At 58.6% G+C, this 21,468-nt stretch overlaps 1 protein-coding gene across 1 annotated transcript; it reads right to left on the reverse strand.

Moving 5' to 3' along the window:
• Positions 1-3,199: 3,199 nt before the first annotated feature.
• On the reverse strand, positions 3,200-21,200 carry LOC126652256 (symplekin-like). The gene is made up of 9 exons (XM_050338934.1): positions 21,102-21,200; positions 20,066-20,131; positions 18,759-18,812; positions 15,820-15,893; positions 12,223-12,349; positions 10,619-10,868; positions 8,546-8,716; positions 4,295-4,359; positions 3,200-3,466 (listed from the first exon to the last, which is right to left on the reverse strand). Exons 1-9 carry the CDS (start codon positions 21,198-21,200, stop codon positions 3,200-3,202), a joined length of 1,173 nt encoding a protein of 390 aa, XP_050194891.1.
• Positions 21,201-21,468: the final 268 nt, after the last annotated feature.

Here is a 21,468-nt window from a genome sequence, read left to right on the forward strand (position 1 = left end):
GGACCGGGGGTTAATGAATGTCACCCAGGGGGGCAATGGGAGGACCCCAGAGAGGACTGGGAGGAGTCTGGGTGGCACTGGGAGGACTCTGGGGTGTCCTGAATGACCCTGGGATGATCCTGGATGACCCTGGGATGACTCCGGGTTATCCTGGATAACTCTGGGTGGCCCTGGGATGACCCTGTGAGGACTCTGGGTGACCCTGGGATGACTCTCAGTGACCCTGGGATGACCCTGGGTAGCACTGGGTGGCCCTGGGATGACTCTGGGTTGTCCTGGATGACCCTGGGAGGACTCTGGGTGGCCCTGGGAGGACTCTGGGTGGCACTGGGATGATCCTGGATGACCCTGGGATGACTTTGGGTGGCCCTGGGAGGACTCTGGGTGGCACTGGGATGAGCCTGGGTAGCACTGGGTGACCCTGGGATGATCCTGGATGACCCTGGGATGACTCTCAGTGGCCCTGGGATGACCCTGGGTAGCACTGGGTGACCCTGGGTGGCACTGGGATTACTCTGGGTGATCCTGGGATGATCCTGGATGACCCTGGGATGACTCCGGGTGGTCCTGGGAGGACTCTGGGTGGCACTGGGAGGACTCTGGGTGGCACTGGGAGGACTCTGGGTGGCACTGGGTGGCTCTGGGATGACCCTGGGAGGACTCTGGATGACCCTGGGAGGATTTTGAGGTCCCCAACCCCCCCTCCCTCCGGGGTTCTCACCGATCTTCATCTTCTTGAGGGTGGGGTCGGGGGGGGGTTACAAGGTCACCCTGGGTGACCCTGGATGACCCTGGGATGACTCTGGATGACCCTGGGATGACCCTGGGAGGATTTTGAGGTCCCCAACCCCCCTCCTCCGGGGTTCTCACCGATCTTCATCTTCTTGAGGGTGGGGTCGGGGGGGGGGGTTACAAGGTCACCCTGGGTGACCCTGGGATGACACTGGATGATCCTGGGTGGCCCTGGGAGGACCCTGGGTGTATCTTGGTGGCCCTGGGAGGACTCTGGGTGACCCTGGGTAGCACTGGGATGACTCTCAGTGGCCCTGGGATGACCCTGGGTGGATCTTGGTGGCCCTGGGAGGACTCTGGGTGACCCTGGGTAGCACTGGAATGACTCTCAGTGGCCCTGGGATGACCCTGGGTGGCACTGGGTGACCCTGGGTGACACTGGGTGGCCCTGGGATGACCCTGGGAGGACTCTGGGTGGCACTGGGATGACCCTGGGAGGACTCTGGGTGGCACTGGGATTACTCTGGGTGATCCTGAGATGATCCTGGATGACCCTGGGATGACTCTGGATGACCCTGGGAAGACTCTGGGTGGCACTGGGTGACCCTGGGATGATCCTGGATGACCCTGGGTAGCACTGGGAGGACTCTGGGTGACTCTGGGATGACCCTTGGTGGCCCTGGGATGATCCTGGATGACCCTGGGAGGACTCTGAGTGGCACTGGGTGACCCTGGGTGGCACTGGGATTACTCTGGGTGATCCTGGGATGATCCTGGATGACCCTGGGATGACTCCGGGTGGTCCTGGGAGGAGTCTGGGTGGCACTGGGAGGACTCTGGGTGGCACTGGGATTACTCTGGGTGGCCCTGGGATGATCCTGGATGACCCTGGGTGACCCTGGATGACCCTGGGAGGACTCTGGGTTGTCCTGGATGACCCTGGGATGATCCTGGATGACCCTGGGGGGATTTTGAGGTCCCCAACCCCCCCTCCCTCCGGGGTTCTCACCGATCTTCATCTTCTTGAGGGTGGGGTCAGGGGGGAGTTACAAGGTCACCCTGGGTGACCCTGGGTGACCCTGAATGACCCTGGGATGACTCTGGGTTGTCCTGGATGACCCTAGGATGACCCTGGGAGGATTTTGAGGTCCCCAACGCCCCCTCCCTCCGGGGTTCTCACCGATCTTCATCTTCTTGAGGATGGGGTCGGGGGGGGGGTTACAAGGTCACTCTGGGTGACCCTGGATGACCCTGGATGACCCTGAATGACCCTGGGAGGACTCTGGGTTGTCCTGGATGACCCTGGGAGAACTCTGGGTGGCCCTGGGAGGACTCTGGGTGACCCTAGGATGACCCTGGGTGGATTTTGAGGTCCCCAACCCCCCCTCCCTCCGGGGTTCTCACCGATCTTCATCTTCTTGAGGGTGGGGTCGGGGGGGAGTTACAAGGTCACTCTGGGTGACCCTGGATGACCCTGGATGACCCTGAATGACCCTGGATGACCCTGGGATGACTCCGGGTTGTCCTGGATGACCCTGGGATGGCTCTGGGTTGTCCTCGATGACCCTGGGAGGACTCTGGGTGGCACTGGGATTACTCTGGGTGATCCTGGGATGATCCTGGATGACCCTGGGAGGACTCTGGGTTGTCCTGGATGACCCTGGGTGGCCCTGGGATGATCCTGGATCACCCTGTGAGGACTCTGGGTGGCCCGGGGAGGACTCTGGGTGACCCTGGGTGACCCTGGATGACCCTGGGAGGACTCTGGGTGACCCTGGGACGACTCTGGGTGACCCTGGGTGGCACTGGATGACCCTGGAAGGACCCTGGGTGGCACTGGGTGACTCTGGGTGACCCTGGGATGATCCTGGATGACCCTGGGATGACTCTGGGTGGCCCTGGGATGACCCTGGGAGGACCCTGGGTGGCACTGGGTGACTCTGGGTGACCCTGGGATGATCCTGGATGACCCTGCGATGACTCTGGGTTGTCCTCGATGACCCTGGGTTGTCCTGGATGACCCTGGGATGACTCTGGGTGGCACTGGGAGGACCCTGGGTGGCTCTTGGTGACCCTGGGATGACTCTCAGTGGCCCTGGGATGACCCTGGGTAGCACTGGGTGACCCTGGGTGGCACTGGGTAGCACTGGGATTACTCTGGGTGACCCTGGGATGATCCTGGATGACCCTGGGATGACCCTGGGAGGACTCTGGATGACCCTGTGAGGACTCTGGATGACCCTGGGAGGATTTTGAGGTCCCCAACCCCCCCTCCCTCCGGGGTTCTCACCAATCTTCATCTTCTTGAGGGTGGGGTCGGGGGGGAGTTACAAGGTCACCCTGGGTGACCCTGGATGACTCTGGGTGACCCTGGGATGACCCTGGGTGGATTTTGAGGTCCCCAAGCCCCCCTCCCTGCGGGGTTCTCACCGATCTTCATCTTCTTGAGGGTGGGGTCGGGGGGGGGTTACAAGGTCACCCTGGATGACCCTGGATGACCCTGAATGACCCTGGGTAGATTTTGAGGTCCCCAACCCCCCCTCCCTCCGGGGTTCTCACCGATCTTCATCTTCTTGAGGGTGGGGTCGGGCTCGTCGCGGGGCCTCTTGCGGGCGTCGCGGGGGCAGGGGGTGCAGCGGGCGATGTCGGCCTGGGGGGTGCCCAGGTCCACCAGCAGGGTGGTGATCTGGGGCTGGAAATCCCCCGAGCAGGGGTGGCGGAGCACGCTCAGCAGGTGCAGCTTCAGGTTCTTCCTCACGCTGCTCACCTGGGACTTGGCCAGTGTGGGGGGCAGGTTGGCTGTGGGGGAGATGGGATTTGGGATGGGATTTGGGACACTCAGGGATGAGGGATGTGGGATATGGGGGGTTTGGGATGTGGGACACCCAGGCTGCAGCTTCAGGTTCTTCCTCACGCTGCTCACCTGCGACTTGGCCAGCGTGGGGGGCAGGTTGGCTGTGGGGGAGATGGGAGATCAGGGATTTGGGATGGGATTTGGGGGTTTGGGATGTGAGGGATGTGGGATTTGGGATATGGGGGAGCACGCTCAGCAGGTGCAGCTTCAGGTTCTTCCTCACGCTGCTCACCTGGGACTTGGCCAGCGTGGGGGGCAGGTTGGCTGTGGGGGAGATGGGATTTGGGATGTGGGATGGGATTTGGGACACTCAGGGATGTGGGATTTGGGGGGTTTGGGGGATATGAGGTGGCGGAGCACGCTCAGCAGGTGCAGCTTCAGGTTCTTCCTCACGCTGCTCACCTGGGACTTGGCCAGCGTGGGGGGCAGGTTGGCTGTGGGGGAGATGGGAGATGGGATTTGGGACACTCAGGGATGTGGGATGTGGGATATGGGGGGTTTGGGATGTGGGGGATATGGGGTAGGGGAGCACGCTCAGCAGGTGCAGCTTCAGGTTCTTCCTCACGCTGCTCACCTGGGACTTGGCCAGCGTGGGGGGTAGGTTGGCTGTGGGGGAGATGGGAGATGGGATTTGGGATGTGGGATGGGATTTGGGGGGTTTGGGATGTGGGATTTGGGATTTGGGATAGGGGGGAGCACGCTGAGCAGGTGCAGCTTCAGGTTCTTCCTCACGCTGCTCACCTGCGACTTGGCCAGCGTGGGGGGCAGGTTGGCTGTGGGGGAGATGGGAGATTGGATTTGGGATGTGGGATGGGATTTGGGACACTCAGGGATGTGGGATGTGGGATTTAGGGGGTTTGGGATGTGGGATGTGGGGGATACGAGGTGGGGGAGCACGCTCAGCAGGTGCAGCTTCAGGTTCTTCCTCACGCTGCTCACCTGGGACTTGGCCAGCGTGGGGGGCAGGTTGGCTGTGGGGGAGATGGGATTTGGGACACTCAGGGATGTGGGATGTGGGATATGGGGGGTTTGGGATGAGGGATATGGGATATGGGGGATTTGGGATGAGGGATATGGGATATGGGGGATTTGGGATGAGGGATATGGGATGTGGGACACTCAGGGATGGGGGATATTGGATGTCCAGGGACATGGGGACATGGGACACTTGGGGATGTGGGATATGGGGGGTTTGGGATGTGGGATATGGGATGGGATGTGGGATATGGGATGTGGGACATTCAGGGATGGGGGATATGGGATGTGGGGGGTTTGGGATGAGGGATATGAGATATAGGGGGATTTGGGATGTGGACATGGGATGTGGAGACACTAGGATGGGGGATATTGGATGTCCAGGGACATGGGGACATGGGACACTTGGGGATGTGGGATATGGGGGGTTTGGGATGTGGGATATGGGATGGGATGTGGGATATGGGATGTGGGACATTCAGGGATGGGGGATATGGGATGTGGGACATTCAGGGATGGGGGATATGGGATGTGGGGGGTTTGGGATGGGGGATATGGGATGTGGGGGGTTTGGGATGTGGGACATGGGATGTGGGACACTCAGGGATGGGGGATATGGGATGTCCAGGGCCATGGGGATATGGGACACTTGGGGATGTGGGATATGGGGGATTTGGGATGAGGGATATGGGATATGGGGGGTTTGGGATGTGGGATATGGGATGGGATGTGGGATATGGGATGTGGGACACTCAGGGATGGGGGATATGGGATGTCCAGGGCCATGGGGATATGGGACACTTGGGGATGTGGGATATGGGGGATTTGGGATGAGGGATAAGGGATATGGGGGTTTGGGATGGGATATGGATGGGATGTGGATATGGGATGGGACACCAGGATGGGGATATGGGATGTGGGGGGTTTGGGATGTGGGACATGGGATGTGGGACACTCAGGGATGGGGGATATGGGATGTCCAGGGCCATGGGGATATGGGACACTTGGGGATGTGGGATATGGGGGATTTGGGATGAGGGATATGGGATGTGGGGGGTTTGGGATGTGGGATATGGGATATGGGACACTCAGGGATGGGGGATATGGGATGTCCAGGGACATGGGGACATGGGACACTTGGGGATGTGGGATATGGGACACCCAAGCAGGTGGAATATGGAATGTCCAGGATGTGGGATAGGGGGTGCCCAGGGATCAGGGGACACCCAGGGATGGTGGCCCTGGTGACACTGGTGGCACTGGTGACACTGGTGACAGTGGGGACACTGGGGACACTGGGGACATTACCATGGAGTGTCTCATAGGCCTGGATGACCTCAGCCGTGACCACGGGCCGCTGTCGGGTGATGGTGGCCAGGGGGATGGGGGGACAGGGGACACCCAGGGGATAGGGGGGGACACTCAGGGGTGGCTCTGGTGACAGTGGTGACACTGGTGACAGTGGGGACATCACCATGGAGGGTCTCGTAGGCCTGGATGACCTCAGCCATGAACATGGGCCGGTGATGGGCGATGGTGGTCAGGGGGACAGGGGACACCCAGGGGATGGGAGAGGACACCCAGGGGTGACTGTGGTGACACTGGTGACACTGGTGACACTGGGGACATTACCATGCAGGTCTCGTAGGCCTGGATGACCTCAGCCATGAACATGGGCCAATGGTGGGTGATGGTGGCCAGGGGGATGGGGGGACAGGGGACACCCAGGGGATGGGAGGGATAGCTCTGGTGACACTGGTGACACTGGTGACAGAGGTGACCTTACCATGGAGTGTCTCATAGGCCTGGATGACCTCAGCCATGAACATGGGCCACTGGCGGGCGATGGTGGCCAGGGGGATGAGGGGACACTGGGGATGGGAGGGGACACCCAGGGGTGACTCTGGTGACACTGGTGACACTGGTGACTCTGGTGACAGTGGTGGCATTACCATGGAGTGTCTCATAGGCCTAGATGACCTCAGCCATGAACATGGGCCAATGGTGGGTGATGGTGGGACACGGGGATGGGGGACACTGGGGATGGGAGGGGACACTCAGGGGTGGCTCTGGTGACACTGGTGACACTGGTGACACTGGTGACACTGGTGACACTGGTGACATTACCATGGAGTGTCTCATAGGCCTGGATGACCTCAGCCATGAACATGGGCCAATGGCGGGCGATGGTGGGACACTGGGGATGGGGGGACAGGGGACACCCAGGGATGGCTCTGGTGACACTGGTGACACTGGTGACACTGGTGACATTACCATGGAGTGTCTCCTAGGCCTGGATGACCTCAGCCATGAACATGGGCCAATGGCGGGCGATGGTGGCCAGGGGATGGGGGACACTGGGGTGGGTGGGCATGGCTGGGGATGGCCCTGGTGACACTGGTGACACTGGTGACACTGGTGGCATTACCATGGAGGGTCTCCTAGGCCTGGATGACCTCAGCCATGAACATGGGCCAATGGCGGGCGATGGTGGCCAGGGGATGGGGGACAGGGGGGACACTGGGGTGGGGGGGGATGGTTCTGGTGACAGTGGTGACAGTGGTGACACTGGGGACACTGGGGACACTGGGGACACTGGGGACATTACCATGGAGTGTCTCGTAGGCCTGGGTGACCTCAGCCATGAACATGGGCCAATGGTGGGCGATGGTGGCCAGGGGGATGGGGGGACAGGGGACACCCAGGGGATGGGAGGGGACACCCAGGGGTAGTTCTGGTGACACTGGTGACACTGGTGACATTACCATGCAGGGTCTCATAGGCCTGGATGACCTCAGCCATGAACATGGGCCAATGGCGGGCGATGGTGGGACACGGGGATGGGGGCACAGGGGACACTCAGGGATGGCTCTGGTGACACTGGTGACACTGGTGACACTGGTGACAGAGGTGACCTTACCATGCAGGGTCTCGTAGGCCTGGATGACCTCAGCCATGAACATGGGCCAATGGTGGGTGATGGTGGCCAGGGGATGGGGGGACAGGGGGGACCCAGGGGATGGGAGGGGACACCCAGGGATGGCTGGGGATGGCCCTGGTGACACTGGTGACACTGGGGACATTACCATGGAGTGTCTCGTAGGCCTGGATGACCTCAGCCATGAACATGGGCCAATGGTGGGTGATGGTGGGACACTGGGGATGGGAGGGGACACTCAGGGGTGGCTCTGGTGACACTGGTGACAGTGGGGACATCACCATGGAGGGTCTCGTAGGCCTGGATGACCTCAGCCATGAACATGGGCCAATGGTGGGTGATGGTGGGACATGGGGACACAGGGACAGGGGACACCCAGGGATGGCCAGGGGTGACTCTGGTGACACTGGTGGCACTGGTGACACTGGTGACAGTGGGGACATTACCATGGAGTGTCTCATAGGCCTGGATGACCTCAGCCATGAACATGGGCCAATGGCGGGCGATGGTGGCCAGAGGGATGGGGGGACACTGGGGTGGGAGGGGATGGCTGGGGATGGCTCTGGTGACACTGGTGACACTGGGGACAGAGGTGACCTTACCATGGAGTGTCTCGTAGGCCTGGATGACCTCAGCCATGAACATGGGCCGCTGGCGGGCGATGGTGGCCAGGGGGACAGGGGACACCCAGGGGATGGCGAGGGGTGACACTGGTGACACTGGTGACACTGGTGGCATTACCATGGAGTGTCTCGTAGGCCTGGATGACCTCAGCCATGAACATGGGCCAATGGTGGGTGATGGTGGCCAGGGGGACAGGGGACACCCAGGGGATGGGAGGGGACACTCAGAGGTGACTCTGGTGACAGTGGTGGCATTACCATGCAGGTCTCGTAGGCCTGGATGACCTCGGCCATGACCATGGGTCAATGGCGGGCGATGGTGGCCAGGGGGACACAGGGACAGGGGACACCCAGGGGATGGGGGGGGACACTCAGGGGTCACACTGGTGACACTGGTGACACTGGTGACACTGGGGACATTACCATGGAGTGTCTCATAGGCCTGGATGACCTCAGCCATGAACATGGGCCGCTGGCGGGCGATGGTGGCGAGCGAGCCGAGCGCGGCCGTCAGGTTGATGGAGGAGATGGCCGGGTGCACCATGAACTTGAGCAGCTGCTCCAGCGCCGCCCTGCCCTCCTCCCACAGCACACCTGGGGACACAAGGGGGTGACAGGGGGGTCAATGGGGTCACAGGGGGGTCACAGGGGGCTGTGGATGGAGGAGATGGCCGGGTGCACCATGAACTTGAGCAGCTGCTCCAGCGCTGCCCTGCCCTCCTCCCACAGCACACCTGGGGACACAGGGGACACTGGGGGGTCACAGGGGGGTCACAGGGAGGTCAATGGGGTCACAGGGGGCTGTGGATGGAGGAGATGGCCGGGTGGGTGCACCATGAACTTGAGCAGCTGCTCCAGCCCTGCCCTCCTCCCACAGCACACCTGGGGACACAGGGGACACCAGGGGGGTCAGTGGGGACACAGGGGTCAATGGGGTCACAGGGGGCTGTGGATGGAGGAGATGGCTGGGTGGGTGCACCATGAACTTGAGCAGCTGCTCCAGCGCCGCCCTGCCCTCCTCCCACAGCACACCTGGGGACACAGGGGACACCAGGGGGGTCAGTGGGGACACAGGGGGTCACAGACACTGCCCTCCTCCCACAGCACACCTGGGGACACAGGGGGTGACAGGGGGGTCACAGGGGTCACAGGGGTGTGACAGACACTGCCCTCCTCCCACAGCACAGTTGGGGACACAGGGGGGTCACAGGGGGTGACAGGGGGGTCACAGACACTGCCCTCCTCCCACAGCACACCTGGGGACACAGGGGGTCACAGGGGACACAGGGAACACAAGAGTTCAATGGGGACACAGGGGGGTCACAGAAAGGGTCAAGGGGGTCTTCTCGAGGTTGATGTCACTGCTGTCCCCCCAGGGGTGTCCCCCCCAGTGTCCCCCCTCACTGTATTTGATGACAGGGTGGTCCCTGGGGATCCTGTCCAGGCTGATGTCACTGCTGTCACCCCAGGACTGTCCCCCCCCCATTGTCCCCCCTCACTGTATTTGATGACAGGGTGGTCCCTGGGGATCCTGTCCAGGCTGATGTCACTGCTGTCACCCCGGGGGTGTCCCCCTGTCCCCATTGTCCCCCCTCACTGTATTTGATGACAGGGTGGTCCCTGGGGATCCTGTCCAGGCTGATGTCACTGCTGTCACCCCCCTGTCCCCCCCTGTCCCCCCTCACTGTATTTGATGACAGGGTGGTCCCTGGGGATCCTGTCCAGGCTGATGTCACTGCTGTCCCCCCAGGGCTGTCCCCACTGTCCCTGGGGGTCCTGTCCAGGCTGATGTCACTGCTGTCACCCCGGGGGTGTCCCCACTGTCCCTGGGGATCCTGTCCAGGCTGATGTCACTGCTGTCACCCCCATTGTCCCCAGTGTCCCCCCTCACTGTATTTGATGACAGGGTGGTCCCTGGGGATCCTGTCCAGGCTGATGTCACTGCTGTCACCCCCTGTCCCCCTGTCCCCTCTCACTGTATTTGATGACAGGGTGGTCCCTGGGGATCCTGTCCAGGCTGATGTCACTGCTGTCACCCCGGGGGTGTCCCCATTGTCCCCTCTCACTGTATTTGATGACAGGGTGGTCCCTGGGGATCCTGTCCAGGCTGATGTCACTGCTGTCACCCCCCTGTCCCCCCTCACTGTATTTGATGACAGGGTGGTCCCTGGGGATCCTGTCCAGGCTGATGTCACTGCTGTCCACCCCAGGGGTGTCCCCACTGTGCCCCCCTCACTGTATTTGATGACAGGGTGGTCCCTGGGGATCCTGTCCAGGCTGATGTCACTGCTGTCACCCCCCTGTCCCCCCTCACTGTATTTGATGACAGGGTGGTCCCTGGGGATCCTGTCCAGGCTGATGTCACTGCTGTCACCCCCAGGACTGTCCCCCCTGTCCCCCTCTCACTGTATTTGATGACAGGGTGGTCCCTGGGGATCCTGTCCAGGCTGATGTCACTGCTGTCACCCCGGGGGTGTCCCCCCTGTCCCCCCTCACTGTATTTGATGACAGGGTGGTCCCTGGGGATCCTGTCCAGGCTGATGTCGTTCTCGTGCCGTTTGGGGACGTCGGACTCGGCCACCCTGGGGGACAGGGTGATGATCAGCCCCTCCACGAACTTGATGGCGTGGGTGCGGACGCCGTCGTTGTCCGAGTCCAGCAGCAGGATGATGTCACTGGCCATGGCTGAGACCATCTCCCAGCAGGCCTCCTGCAGCTCCGAGATCACCTTCGACTTCACCATCCACTAAAGGGATGAAAAACGCCCAAATCAGGGTTAATGTGCAGTTATCAGGGTGGTTTTATCCTCCTGCAGCTCCGAGATCACCTTCGACTTCACCATCCACTGCAAACCCAAAAAACACCACCCAAATCAGGGTTAATGTGCAGTTATCAGGGTGTTTGAATCCTCCTGCAGCTCCCAGATCACCTTCGACTTCACCATCCACTAAAGGGGTGAAAACACCACCCAAATCAGGGTTAATGTGCAATTATTGGGATATTTGAATCCTCCTGCAGCTCCCAGATCACCTTCGACTTCACCATCCGCTGGAAATGCAAAAAGCACCACCCAAATCAGGGTTAATGTGCAATTAAACAGCCAAATCAGGGTTACTGTGCAGTTATCAGAGTGTTTGAATCCTCCTGCAGCTCCCAGATCACCTTCGACTTCACCATCCACTGGAAATGCAAAAAACACCACCCAAATTAGGGTTAATGTGCAGTTATTGGGATATTTGAATCCTCCTGCAGCTCCGAGATCACCTTCGACTTCACCATCCACTAAAGGGGTGAAAAACACCCAAATCAGGGTTAATGTGCAATTAAACACCCAAATTAGGGTAAATGTGCAATTATTGGGATATTTGAATCCTCCTGCAGCTCCGAGATCACCTTCGACTTCACCATCCACTGGAAACGCAAAAAACACCACCCAAATCAGGGTTAATGTGCAATTAATCACCCAAATTAGGGTAAATGTGCAATTAAACACCCAAATTAGGGTAAATGTGCAATTAAACACCCAAATTAGGGTAAATGTGCAATTATTGGGATATTTGAATCCTCCTGCAGCTCCGAGATCACCTTCGACTTCACCATCCACTGAAGGGATGAAAAACACCCAAATTAGGGTAAATGTGCAATTAAACACCCAAATCAGGGTTAATGTGCAATTAATGAACCGCCTCTCTGCCCCTCATAATTAATAATTCATTAATTATCACCCCTAATCAATCAATAATCAATTAATTACCACCCTAATGAGTTAAGTAATTAATTCCCACCTGCAGGGCCACCTTGTAGAGCTGGGTCATGGTCAGGATGGGGGGGGTGTTAATGAACCGCCTCTCTGCCCCATATTAATCAATAATTCATTAATTACTGCCCCAATCAATTAATAATTCACTAATTACTCCCTAATTAATTAATTAATGCCCACCTGGAGGGCCACCTTGTAGAGCTGGGTCATGGTCAGGATGGGGGGTGTTAATGAACCGCCTCTCTGTCCCTCATCAATTAATAATTCATTAATTATCACCCCTAATCAATCAATAATCAATTAATTACTGCTCCTAATTAATTAATTAATTAATCCCCACCTGCAGGGCCACCTTGTAGAGCTGGGTCATGGTCAGGATGGCTCTTTTGACCACGTTGACGTTCTCGTCCTTGAGCAGCATGTTCAGGTTGGCGATGAGTTTGAGCAGCAGCTCCATGTCCCGCTTGCTGGGGGGGCAAAAATGGGCTCAGACCCCTCCCCAAATCATGGACCACCCCCTAAAATTACACCCCCACCCCCTGGGGGCTCAGACCCCTCCCCAAATTAAATCCCCACCCCCCAAAACCCCCCTGTTGAGGTTGGGGATGAGTTTGAGCAGCAGCTCCATGTCCCGCTTGCTGGGGGGGAAAAACGGGCTCAGACCCCTCCCCAAATTAAACCCCCAGCCCCCAAAACCACCCCAAACCCCCAGCACAGACCCCTCCCCAAATTATGGATCACACCCCAAAACCCCCCTGTTGAGGTTGGGGATCAGCTTGAGCAGCAGCTCCATGTCCCGCTTGCTGGGGCACAAACGGGCTCAGACCCTCCCCAAATTAATGGATCACCCACCCCCACATCCTGGAGCTCAGACCCCTCCCCAAATTACACCCCCACCCCTAAACCTCCGAAACCCCTGCTGAGGTTGGGGATGAGTTTGAGCAGCAGCTCCATGTCCCGCTTGCTGGGGGGCACAAACGGGCTCAGACCCCTCCCCAAATTAGGGACCACACCCCAAAACACCCCCAAAACCCCCCAGCACAGACCCCTCCCCAAATTATGGATCACACCCCAAAACCCCCCTGTTGAGGTTGGGGATGAGTTTGAGCAGCAGCTCTGTGTCCCGATGGCTGGGGGACAAACGGGCTCAGACCCCTCCCCAAATTAAACTCCCAGCCCCCAAACACCCCCAAACCCACCAGCACAGACCCCTCCCCAAATCACACATAAACACCCCAAACCCCCTGCTGAGGTTGGGGATGAGCTTGAGCAGCAGCTCCGTGTCCCGATGGCTGGGGGCACAATGGGCTCAGGGGTCAGACCTCCCCAAATTAAACCCCCAGCCCCCAAACCCCAGCACAGACCTCCCCAAATCGCACATAAACCCCTGTTGAGGTTGGGATGAGTGGAGCAGCAGCTCCATGTCCCACTTGCTGGGGACAACGGGCCCAGACCCTCCCAAATTACACCCCCAGCCCCAAACCCTCCAAAACCTCCCAGCACAGACCCTCCCCCAATTACACCCCACCCCCCAAAACCCCCCAAACCTCCCAGCACAGACCCTCCCCAAATTACAACCCCACACCCCCAAACCCCCCAAAACCTCCCAGCACAGACCCTCCCCAAATTACACCCCACACCCCCAAACCCCCTGCTGAGGTTGGGGATGAGTTGGAGCAGCAGCTCCATGTCCCGATGGCTGGGGGCACAAACGGGCTCAGACCCTCCCCAAATTAAATCCCCCAGCCTCCCAAACCCCCAAAACCCCAGCACAGACCCTCCCCAAATTACACCCCCACACCCCAAAACCCCCTGTTGAGGCTGGGGATCAGCTTGAGCAGCAACTCCATGTCCTGCTTGCTGGGGGCACAACGGGCTCAGGGGGCTCAGACCCCTCCCAAATTAAACCCCCCACCCCCAAACCCCCCAGCACAGACCCTCCCCAAGTCACCCCTACCCCCAAAACCCCCTGTTGAGGTTGGGGATGAGCTGGAGCAGCAGCTCCATGTCCCGCTTGCTGGGGCAAAATGGCTTAGGGCTCAGACCCTCCCCAAATTAAATCCCCAGCCCCAAAACCCCCTAAAACCCCCAGCACAGACCCTCCCCAAATTATACCCCACCCCCTAAGCCCCCAAAACCCCCTGCTGAGGTTGGGGATGAGCTTGAGCAGCAGCTCCATGTCCCGCTTGCTGGGGGGCACAAACGGGCTCAGGAGTCAGACCTCCCCAAATTACACCCCCAGCCCCCCAAAACCCCCCAAAACCCCCAGCACAGACCCCTCCCCAAATTATGGACCACCCCCAAACCCCCTGCTGAGGTTGGGGATGAGCTGGAGCAGCAGCCCTGTCCCGATGGCTGAGGCAGACATGGGCCAGGCTCAGACCCCTCCCCAAATTAGGGACCCCACCCCCAAAACATCCTAAAACCCCAAAACCCCCCAGCACAGACCCTCCCCCAAATTACACCCCCACCCCCAAACCCCCTGCTGAGGTTGGGGATGAGTTGGAGCAGCAGCTCCATGTCCCGCTTGCTGGGGGGCACAAATGGGGTCAGGCGAGCCCCAGATTACACCCCCACTACCCCGAGTAAGTTAGTCACCCCCAGCCCCGTAACGGGAAAGGGCAGAGTCCCTCCCAAACTAGGAACCACACCCCAAAACTCCCCCAAACCCACCAGCACAGACCCCTCCCCCAAATTATGGATCACACCCCAAAATCCCCTGCTGCTGAGGATCTGGGCCCCGATCAGCTTGGGGACACTTGCAGCAGCTCCATGTCCCGCTTGCTGGGGGGCAAAACGGGCTCAGACCCCTCCCCAAATTAAACCCACCACCCTCAAACCCCCCAAAACCCCCAGCACAGACCCCTCCCCAAATTATGGATCACACCCCAAAACCCCCCTGCTGAGGTTGGGGATCAGTTGGAGCAGCAGCTCCATGTCCCCATGGCTGGGGGGGCACAAACGGGCTCAGGGGGCTCAGACTCCTCCCCAAATTAAACCCCAGCCCCCAAAACACCCCCAAAACCCCCAGCACAGACCCCTCCCCAAATTATGGATCCACACCCCAAAATCCCCATGTTGAGGTTGGGGATGAGTTGGAGCAGCAGCTCCATGTCCCGATGGCTGGGGGCACAAATGGGCTCAGACCCTCCCCAAATTACACCCCCAGCCCCCAAACCCCCCCAAAGCCCCCAGCACAGACCCCTCCCCAAATTATGGATCACACCCCAAAATCCCCAGTTGAGGTTGGGGATGAGTTGGAGCAGCAGCTCCGTGTCCCGATGGCTGAGGGGGCACAAACGGGCTCAGACCCCTCCCCAAATTAGGCACCACCCCCAAAACCCCCCAAAACCCCCAGCACAGACCCTCCCCAAATCACACCTCACCCCCAAAACCCCAGATCCCAGGAGGGTCCCAAAATCTGGGATGGGGGAACATTGGGAGGGGGCTGGGTGACACCGAGCCCCCCCAAATGGGTGCTGAGCACCCCCCAGGGTGACACTGAGCCTCCCCAAATGGGTGCTGAGTCCCCCAAAATGGGTGCAGACCCCCCAAAATGGTTGAGACCCCTCAAAATGGTTCAGACTCCCCCAAAATGGGTGCTGAGCCCCCAAATTGTTGCAGACCCCCCCAAATTGGGTGCTGAGCCCCCCCAAAATGGGTGCAGAGCCCCCCAAAAATGGGCACTGAGCCCCCCAAAATGGGTGCTGAGCTCCCCAAAATGGGTTCAGACGCCCCCAAAAACGGGTGCTGAGCCCCCAAAATGGTTCAGCCCCCCCCAAATTGTTGCAGACCCACCCAAAATTGGGTGTTGAGCCCCCCAAGATGCTTTCAGACCCCCCAAAATGGGTGCCTCTCCCCCCCAAATGTTTGTAGACCCCCCCATAATGGTTCAGACCCCCCCCCAAATTGGGTGCCCCTCCCCCCCAGCACCCACCAGGCCTCCTCGATGAAGCCCACCACGAATTTCCGCACCTCGATGGATTTGTCGGCCTGGAAGGCGATGATTTCCTGGGGGGAGGGGACAGGGGGGGTCAGGCACGGCGGGGAGACCCCCCAGAGACCTGGGAGCCACCCAAAATTCATCTGGATCCACCCAAAATTCATCTGGATCCATCAAAAATCCTCCTGGATCCACCCAAAATTCATCTGGATCCATCAAAAATCCTCCTGGATCCATCAAAAACCCCTCTGGATCCATCAAAAATCCTCCTGGAGCCCCCCCAGAGACTCGGGAGCCACCCAAAATTCATCTGGATCCATCAAAAATCCTCTGGATCCATCAAAAACCCCTCTGGATCCATCAAAAATCACCTGGATCCACCCAAAATCCCCTGGAGCCCCCCCAGAGACTCGGGAGCCACCCAAAATTCATTGGGATCCACCCAGAATTCATCTGGATCCATCAAAAAGCCCTCTGGATCCATCAAAAATCCACCTGGATCCATCAAAAATCCCCCTGGATCCATCAAAAATCCCCTGGATCCATCAAAAATCCCCCTGGAGCACTCCCAGAGCCTCGGGAGCCACCCAAAATCCCTCTGGATCCACCCAAAAACCACCTGGATCCACCCAAAATCCCTCTGGATGCATCAAAAACCCCTCTGGATCCATCAAAGATTCTCCTGGAGCCCTCCCAGAGCCCCGGAAGCCACCCAAAATCCTGATCCATCAAAAATCCCTCTGGATCCATCAAAAATCCCTCTGGATCCATCAAAAATCCACCTGGAGCCCTCCCAGAGCCCCAGGATCCACCCAAAATCCATGGGATCCATCAAAAACCCCTCTGGATCCATCAAAAATCCTCCTGGATCCATCAAAGACCCCTCTGGATCCACCCCAAATCCCTCTGCATCCATCAAAAACCCCCTGGATCCACCCAAAAAAACACCTGGATCCATCAAAAACCCTCTGGATCCACCAAAAATCCCTCTGGATCCATCAAAAACCCCCTGGATCCATCAAAAACACCCTGGATCCATCAAAAATCATCCTGGATCCATCAAAAATCATCCTGGAGCCCTCCCAGAAGCTCGGGAGCCACCCAAAATTCATCTGGATCCGTCAGAAATCCACCTGGAGCTCTCCCAGAGTCTCGGGATCCACCCAAAACCCATTGAGATCCACCCAAAACCCCCCTGGATCCACCCCAAACCCCTCTGGATGCATCAAAAATCCTCCTGGAGCCCTCCCAGAGCCCCGGGATCCACCCAAAATTCATCTGGATCCATCAAAAATCCTCCTGGAGCCCTCCCAGAGCCTCAGGATCCACCTGGATCCATCGAAAACCCCTCTGGATCCACCAAAAATCCTTCTGGAACCCTCCCAGAGCCCCGGGAGCCACCCAAAATCCTTCTGGATCCATCAAAAACCCCTCTAGATCCACCCAAAATCCCTCTGGATCCATCAAAAGTCCTCCTGGAGCCCTCCCAGAGCCCCGGGAGCCACCCAAAATCCCTCTGGATCCATCAAAAACCCCCTGGATCCACCCAAAAAACACCTGGATCCATCAAAAATCCACCTGGATCCATCAAAAATCCACCTGGATCCATCAAAAACCCCTCTGGATCCACCAAAAATCCCTCTGGATCCATCAAAAATCCTCCTGGAGCCCTCCCAGAGCCCCGGGATCCACCCAAAATCTCTCTGGATCCATCAAAAACCCCTCTGGATCCACCCAAAATCCCCCTGGATCCATCAAAAATCCTCCTGGAGCCCTCCCAGAACCTCGGGAACCACCCAAAATCCCTCTGGATCCACCCAAAAAACCACCTGGATCCATCAAAAATCCTCCTGGAACCCTCCCAGAGCCTCGGAATCCACCTGGATCCATCAAAAACTCCTCTGGATCCAGCCCAAATCCCTCTGGATCCATCAAAACCCCCTCTGGATCCACCCAAAAACCACCTGGATCCATCAGAAATCTCTCTGGATCCATCAAAAATCCCCTGGAGCCCTCCCAGAGCCTCAGGATCTACCCAAAAAAACCCTGGATCCATCAAAAATATCTCGGGATCCATCCCAGCCCCTCTGGATCCATCTCAATCCCCCTGGATCCATCCCAGCCCCTCTGGATCCACCCCAATCCCTCAGGATCCATCCCATAAACTCTGGATCCATCCCAATCCCTCTGGATCCATCCCAATCCATCTGAATCCCCCCCAACTCCTCTGGATCCATCCCAATTCCTGGGGATCCATCCCAACCCTCTGGATCCATCCCAATCCCTCCCAATCCCCCTGGATCCATCCCATAAACTCAGGATCCATCCCAATCCTTAGGGATCCATTCCAGTCCCTCTGGATCCATCCCACTCCCTCTGGATCCATCCCAACCCCTCTGGATCCATCCCAATCCCTGGGGATCCATCCCAACCCCTCTGGATCCCTCCCATAAACTTGGGATCCATCCCAACCCCTCTGGATCCATCCCAATCCCATGGGACCCATCTCAATCCCATGGGATCCATCCCAACCCCTCTGGATCCCTCCCATAAACTTGGGATCCATCCCAACCCCTCTGGATCCATCCCAACCCCTCAGGATCCATCCCAACCCCTCAGGATCCATTCCAATCCCTGGGGATCCATCCCAACCCATCCCAGTCCCTCTGGATCCATCCCAATCCCTGGGGATCCATCCCAACCCATCCCAGTCCCTCGGGATCCATCCCAATCCCTGGGGATCCATCCCAATCCCTCTGGATCCATCCCAATCCCTCCCAATGCCTCTGGATCCATCCCATAAACTCTGGATCCACCCCATAAACTCTGGATCCACCCCAACCCCTCTGGATCCATCCCAACCCATCCCAATCCGTTGGGATCCATCCCAATCCCATGGGATCCATCCCTGGGATCCCCCCATCCCCGCTCACATCCAGGAAGTTGTCCAGCAGGGTGGGGTCCTTGTTGATGATCAGCTCCTGCACCTGGAAGGGGGGTCACGCTGGGGACACCCCAAAAAGCGCCCCCAGTCCCACCTGGGCCCCAAATCCCCCAAAATCCCAATTTTCCCCCCAAATCCCCCTTTCCTCCCCCAAAATCCCAATTTCCCCCCTAAAATCCCAATTTTCCCCTCAATCCCCTCCAAATCTCACATTTCCTCCCCCAAATTCCCTTTTTCTCCCTCAAACCCCACATTTCTCCTCAAATCCTACATTTCCCACCAAATCCACATTTTTCCTACCGAAATGCCCCAATCCCCACCAATTCTAATTTTCTTTTCTCAATCCCTCTCCAAATCCCACATTTCCCCAAGTCCCAATTTTCCCCCAAGCCCCTTCCAACCCCTATTTCCCCCAACCCCAATTTCCCCTCAACGCCCTCTCAAATCCATTTTCCCCCAAATCCCCATTTCCCCCAAATCCTGATTTCCCCCAACCCTCCTCAAATCCCAATTTTACCCCCAAATCCAAATTTTACCCCCTCAAATCCCGTATTTCCCTCCCAAATCCCAATTTCAACCCCAAATCCCCACATTTCCCTACCAAATCCCCTATTTCCCCCAAATCTCAATTTTCCCCTCAAATCCCCTTTCTCCCACCAAACCCCACATTCCCCCAAATCCCCCTTTTCCCTCAAATCCCACATTTCCCTCTCAAATCCCTCTTTTATCCCCCAAACCCCTCCATCCCCCTCAATCCCAATTTCCCCCAACACCCCTCAAATCCCATTTCCCCTGAAATCCCAATTTTCTCCCCTCAATCCAACCCCAGGCCCCCATTTTCCCCCAAAAGCCCCATTTTCTCCCCAAATCCCAATTTCCCCCAATCCCTCCTCAAATCCCAATTTTACCCCCTCAAATCTACATTTACCCTCCCAAATCCCAATTTCCCCCAAATCCCCATTTCTCTCCCAAATCCCCATTTACCCCACAAATCACCTATTACATCCCATTTCCCCCAAATCCCCATATTTCCCCCAATCCCCATTTACATCCCCAAACCCACATTTCCCCCAAACCTAATTTCCCCTCCAATGCCCTCTCAAATCCCAACTTCCCCCTCAAATCTCAATTTTCTCCCCAATCCCCATTTACCCCCTAAACTCCCCATTTTACCCCCAAAATCCCAATTTTCCCTCTCAAATCCCCAATTTCCCCCTCAAATCCCAATTTCCCCCAAATCCCCATTTACCCCCAAAATCCCAATTTCTCCCCCAAATCCCAATTTCCCCACCCCACCTGTCTCAGGATGTTGATTTTGCCCTCGGTGCCGATCAGAGCTGCCTGGTTCAGCAAATCCACAACCTGGGAGAGATTTGGAGTCACCCCAGCCCAGAGACCCCAAGCTGACCCCCCTCATCCCCAGGGACCCTAAACTCCCCCAGGACCCCCAACCCGCCTGGTTCAGCAGATCCACCACCTGGGAGGGATTTGGGGTCACCCAGCCAAGACCCCAGGGACCCCAAACTGACCCCAGGACCCAACTGACCTAGACCCCCTCATCCCCAGGGACCCCAAACTGACCCCAGGGACCCCAAACTGACCCCAGGACCCCCTCATCCCCAGGGACCCCAAACTCCTCCCCATGGACCCCCAACCCGCCTGGTTCAGCAGATCCACCACCTGGGGAGGGGGATTTGGGGTCACCCCCAGCCCAGAGACCCCCCCAGGGACCCCCAAACTGACCCCAGGGACCCCCAAACTGATTCCAGGGACCCCCAAACTGATCCCAGGGACCCCCAAACTCCTCCCCAGGGACCCCCAAACTCCTCCCCAGGGACCCCCAAACTGACCCCAGGGACCCCAAACTGAACCCCCTCATCCCTAGGGACTCCCAAACTGACCCCAGGGACCCCCAAACTGACCCCCCTCATCCCCAGGGACCCCCAAACTGCTCCCAGGGACCCCCAAACTGCTCCCAGGGACCCCCCAACCCCCCTGGTTCAGCAGATCCACCACCTGGGGAGGGGATTTGGGGTCACCCAGCCAGAGACCTCCAGGGACCCCAAACTGACCCCAGGGACCCCAAACTCCTCCCCAGGGACCCCACCAAACTGGCCCAGGGACCCCAAACTCCTCCCCAGGGACCCCCAATCCCCCTGGTTCAGCAGATCCAACACCTGGGAGGGGAAATTGGGGTCACCCCCAGCCCAGGGACCCCCAAACTGACCCCAGGGACCCCCAAACTGAGCACAGGGACCCCCAAACTGCTCCCAGGGACCCCAAATGACCCCCAGGGACCCCCAAATGACCCCAGGACCCCCAATGCCCTCACCCTCTCCGAGGTGCTCCTCCCATCGCTCCCACTCTCCTCCTGGCTGAAGAACTGGGAGGCCAAACTGGTCCTCAGGGCTCGGCCCTCCGACCCCGACATGGCCTGGGGGGGTCACAACGTGTCATAGACCCCCCCCAAAACCTACAGAGCCCCCTCCCCACTCCCCAGAGCACCCCCAGACACCCCAGACCCCCAGGCCCCTCCGACCCGACATGGCCTGGGGGCAAGAGTCCAGCTAAGTCTACAGACCCCCAAAAACCTACAGAGCCCCCTCCCCACTGCCCAGAGCACCCCAGACCCCCAAAACCCCCAGACCCCCCCGACCCCCAGACCCCCAAACTCCCCAGACCCCACGAACCCCCCGACC

The sequence above is a fragment of the Myiozetetes cayanensis genome, unplaced genomic scaffold, assembly GCF_022539395.1.
Source record: "Myiozetetes cayanensis isolate MyiCay16 unplaced genomic scaffold, myiCay2020 scf727, whole genome shotgun sequence".
Classification (NCBI taxonomy): domain Eukaryota; kingdom Metazoa; phylum Chordata; class Aves; order Passeriformes; family Tyrannidae; genus Myiozetetes; species Myiozetetes cayanensis.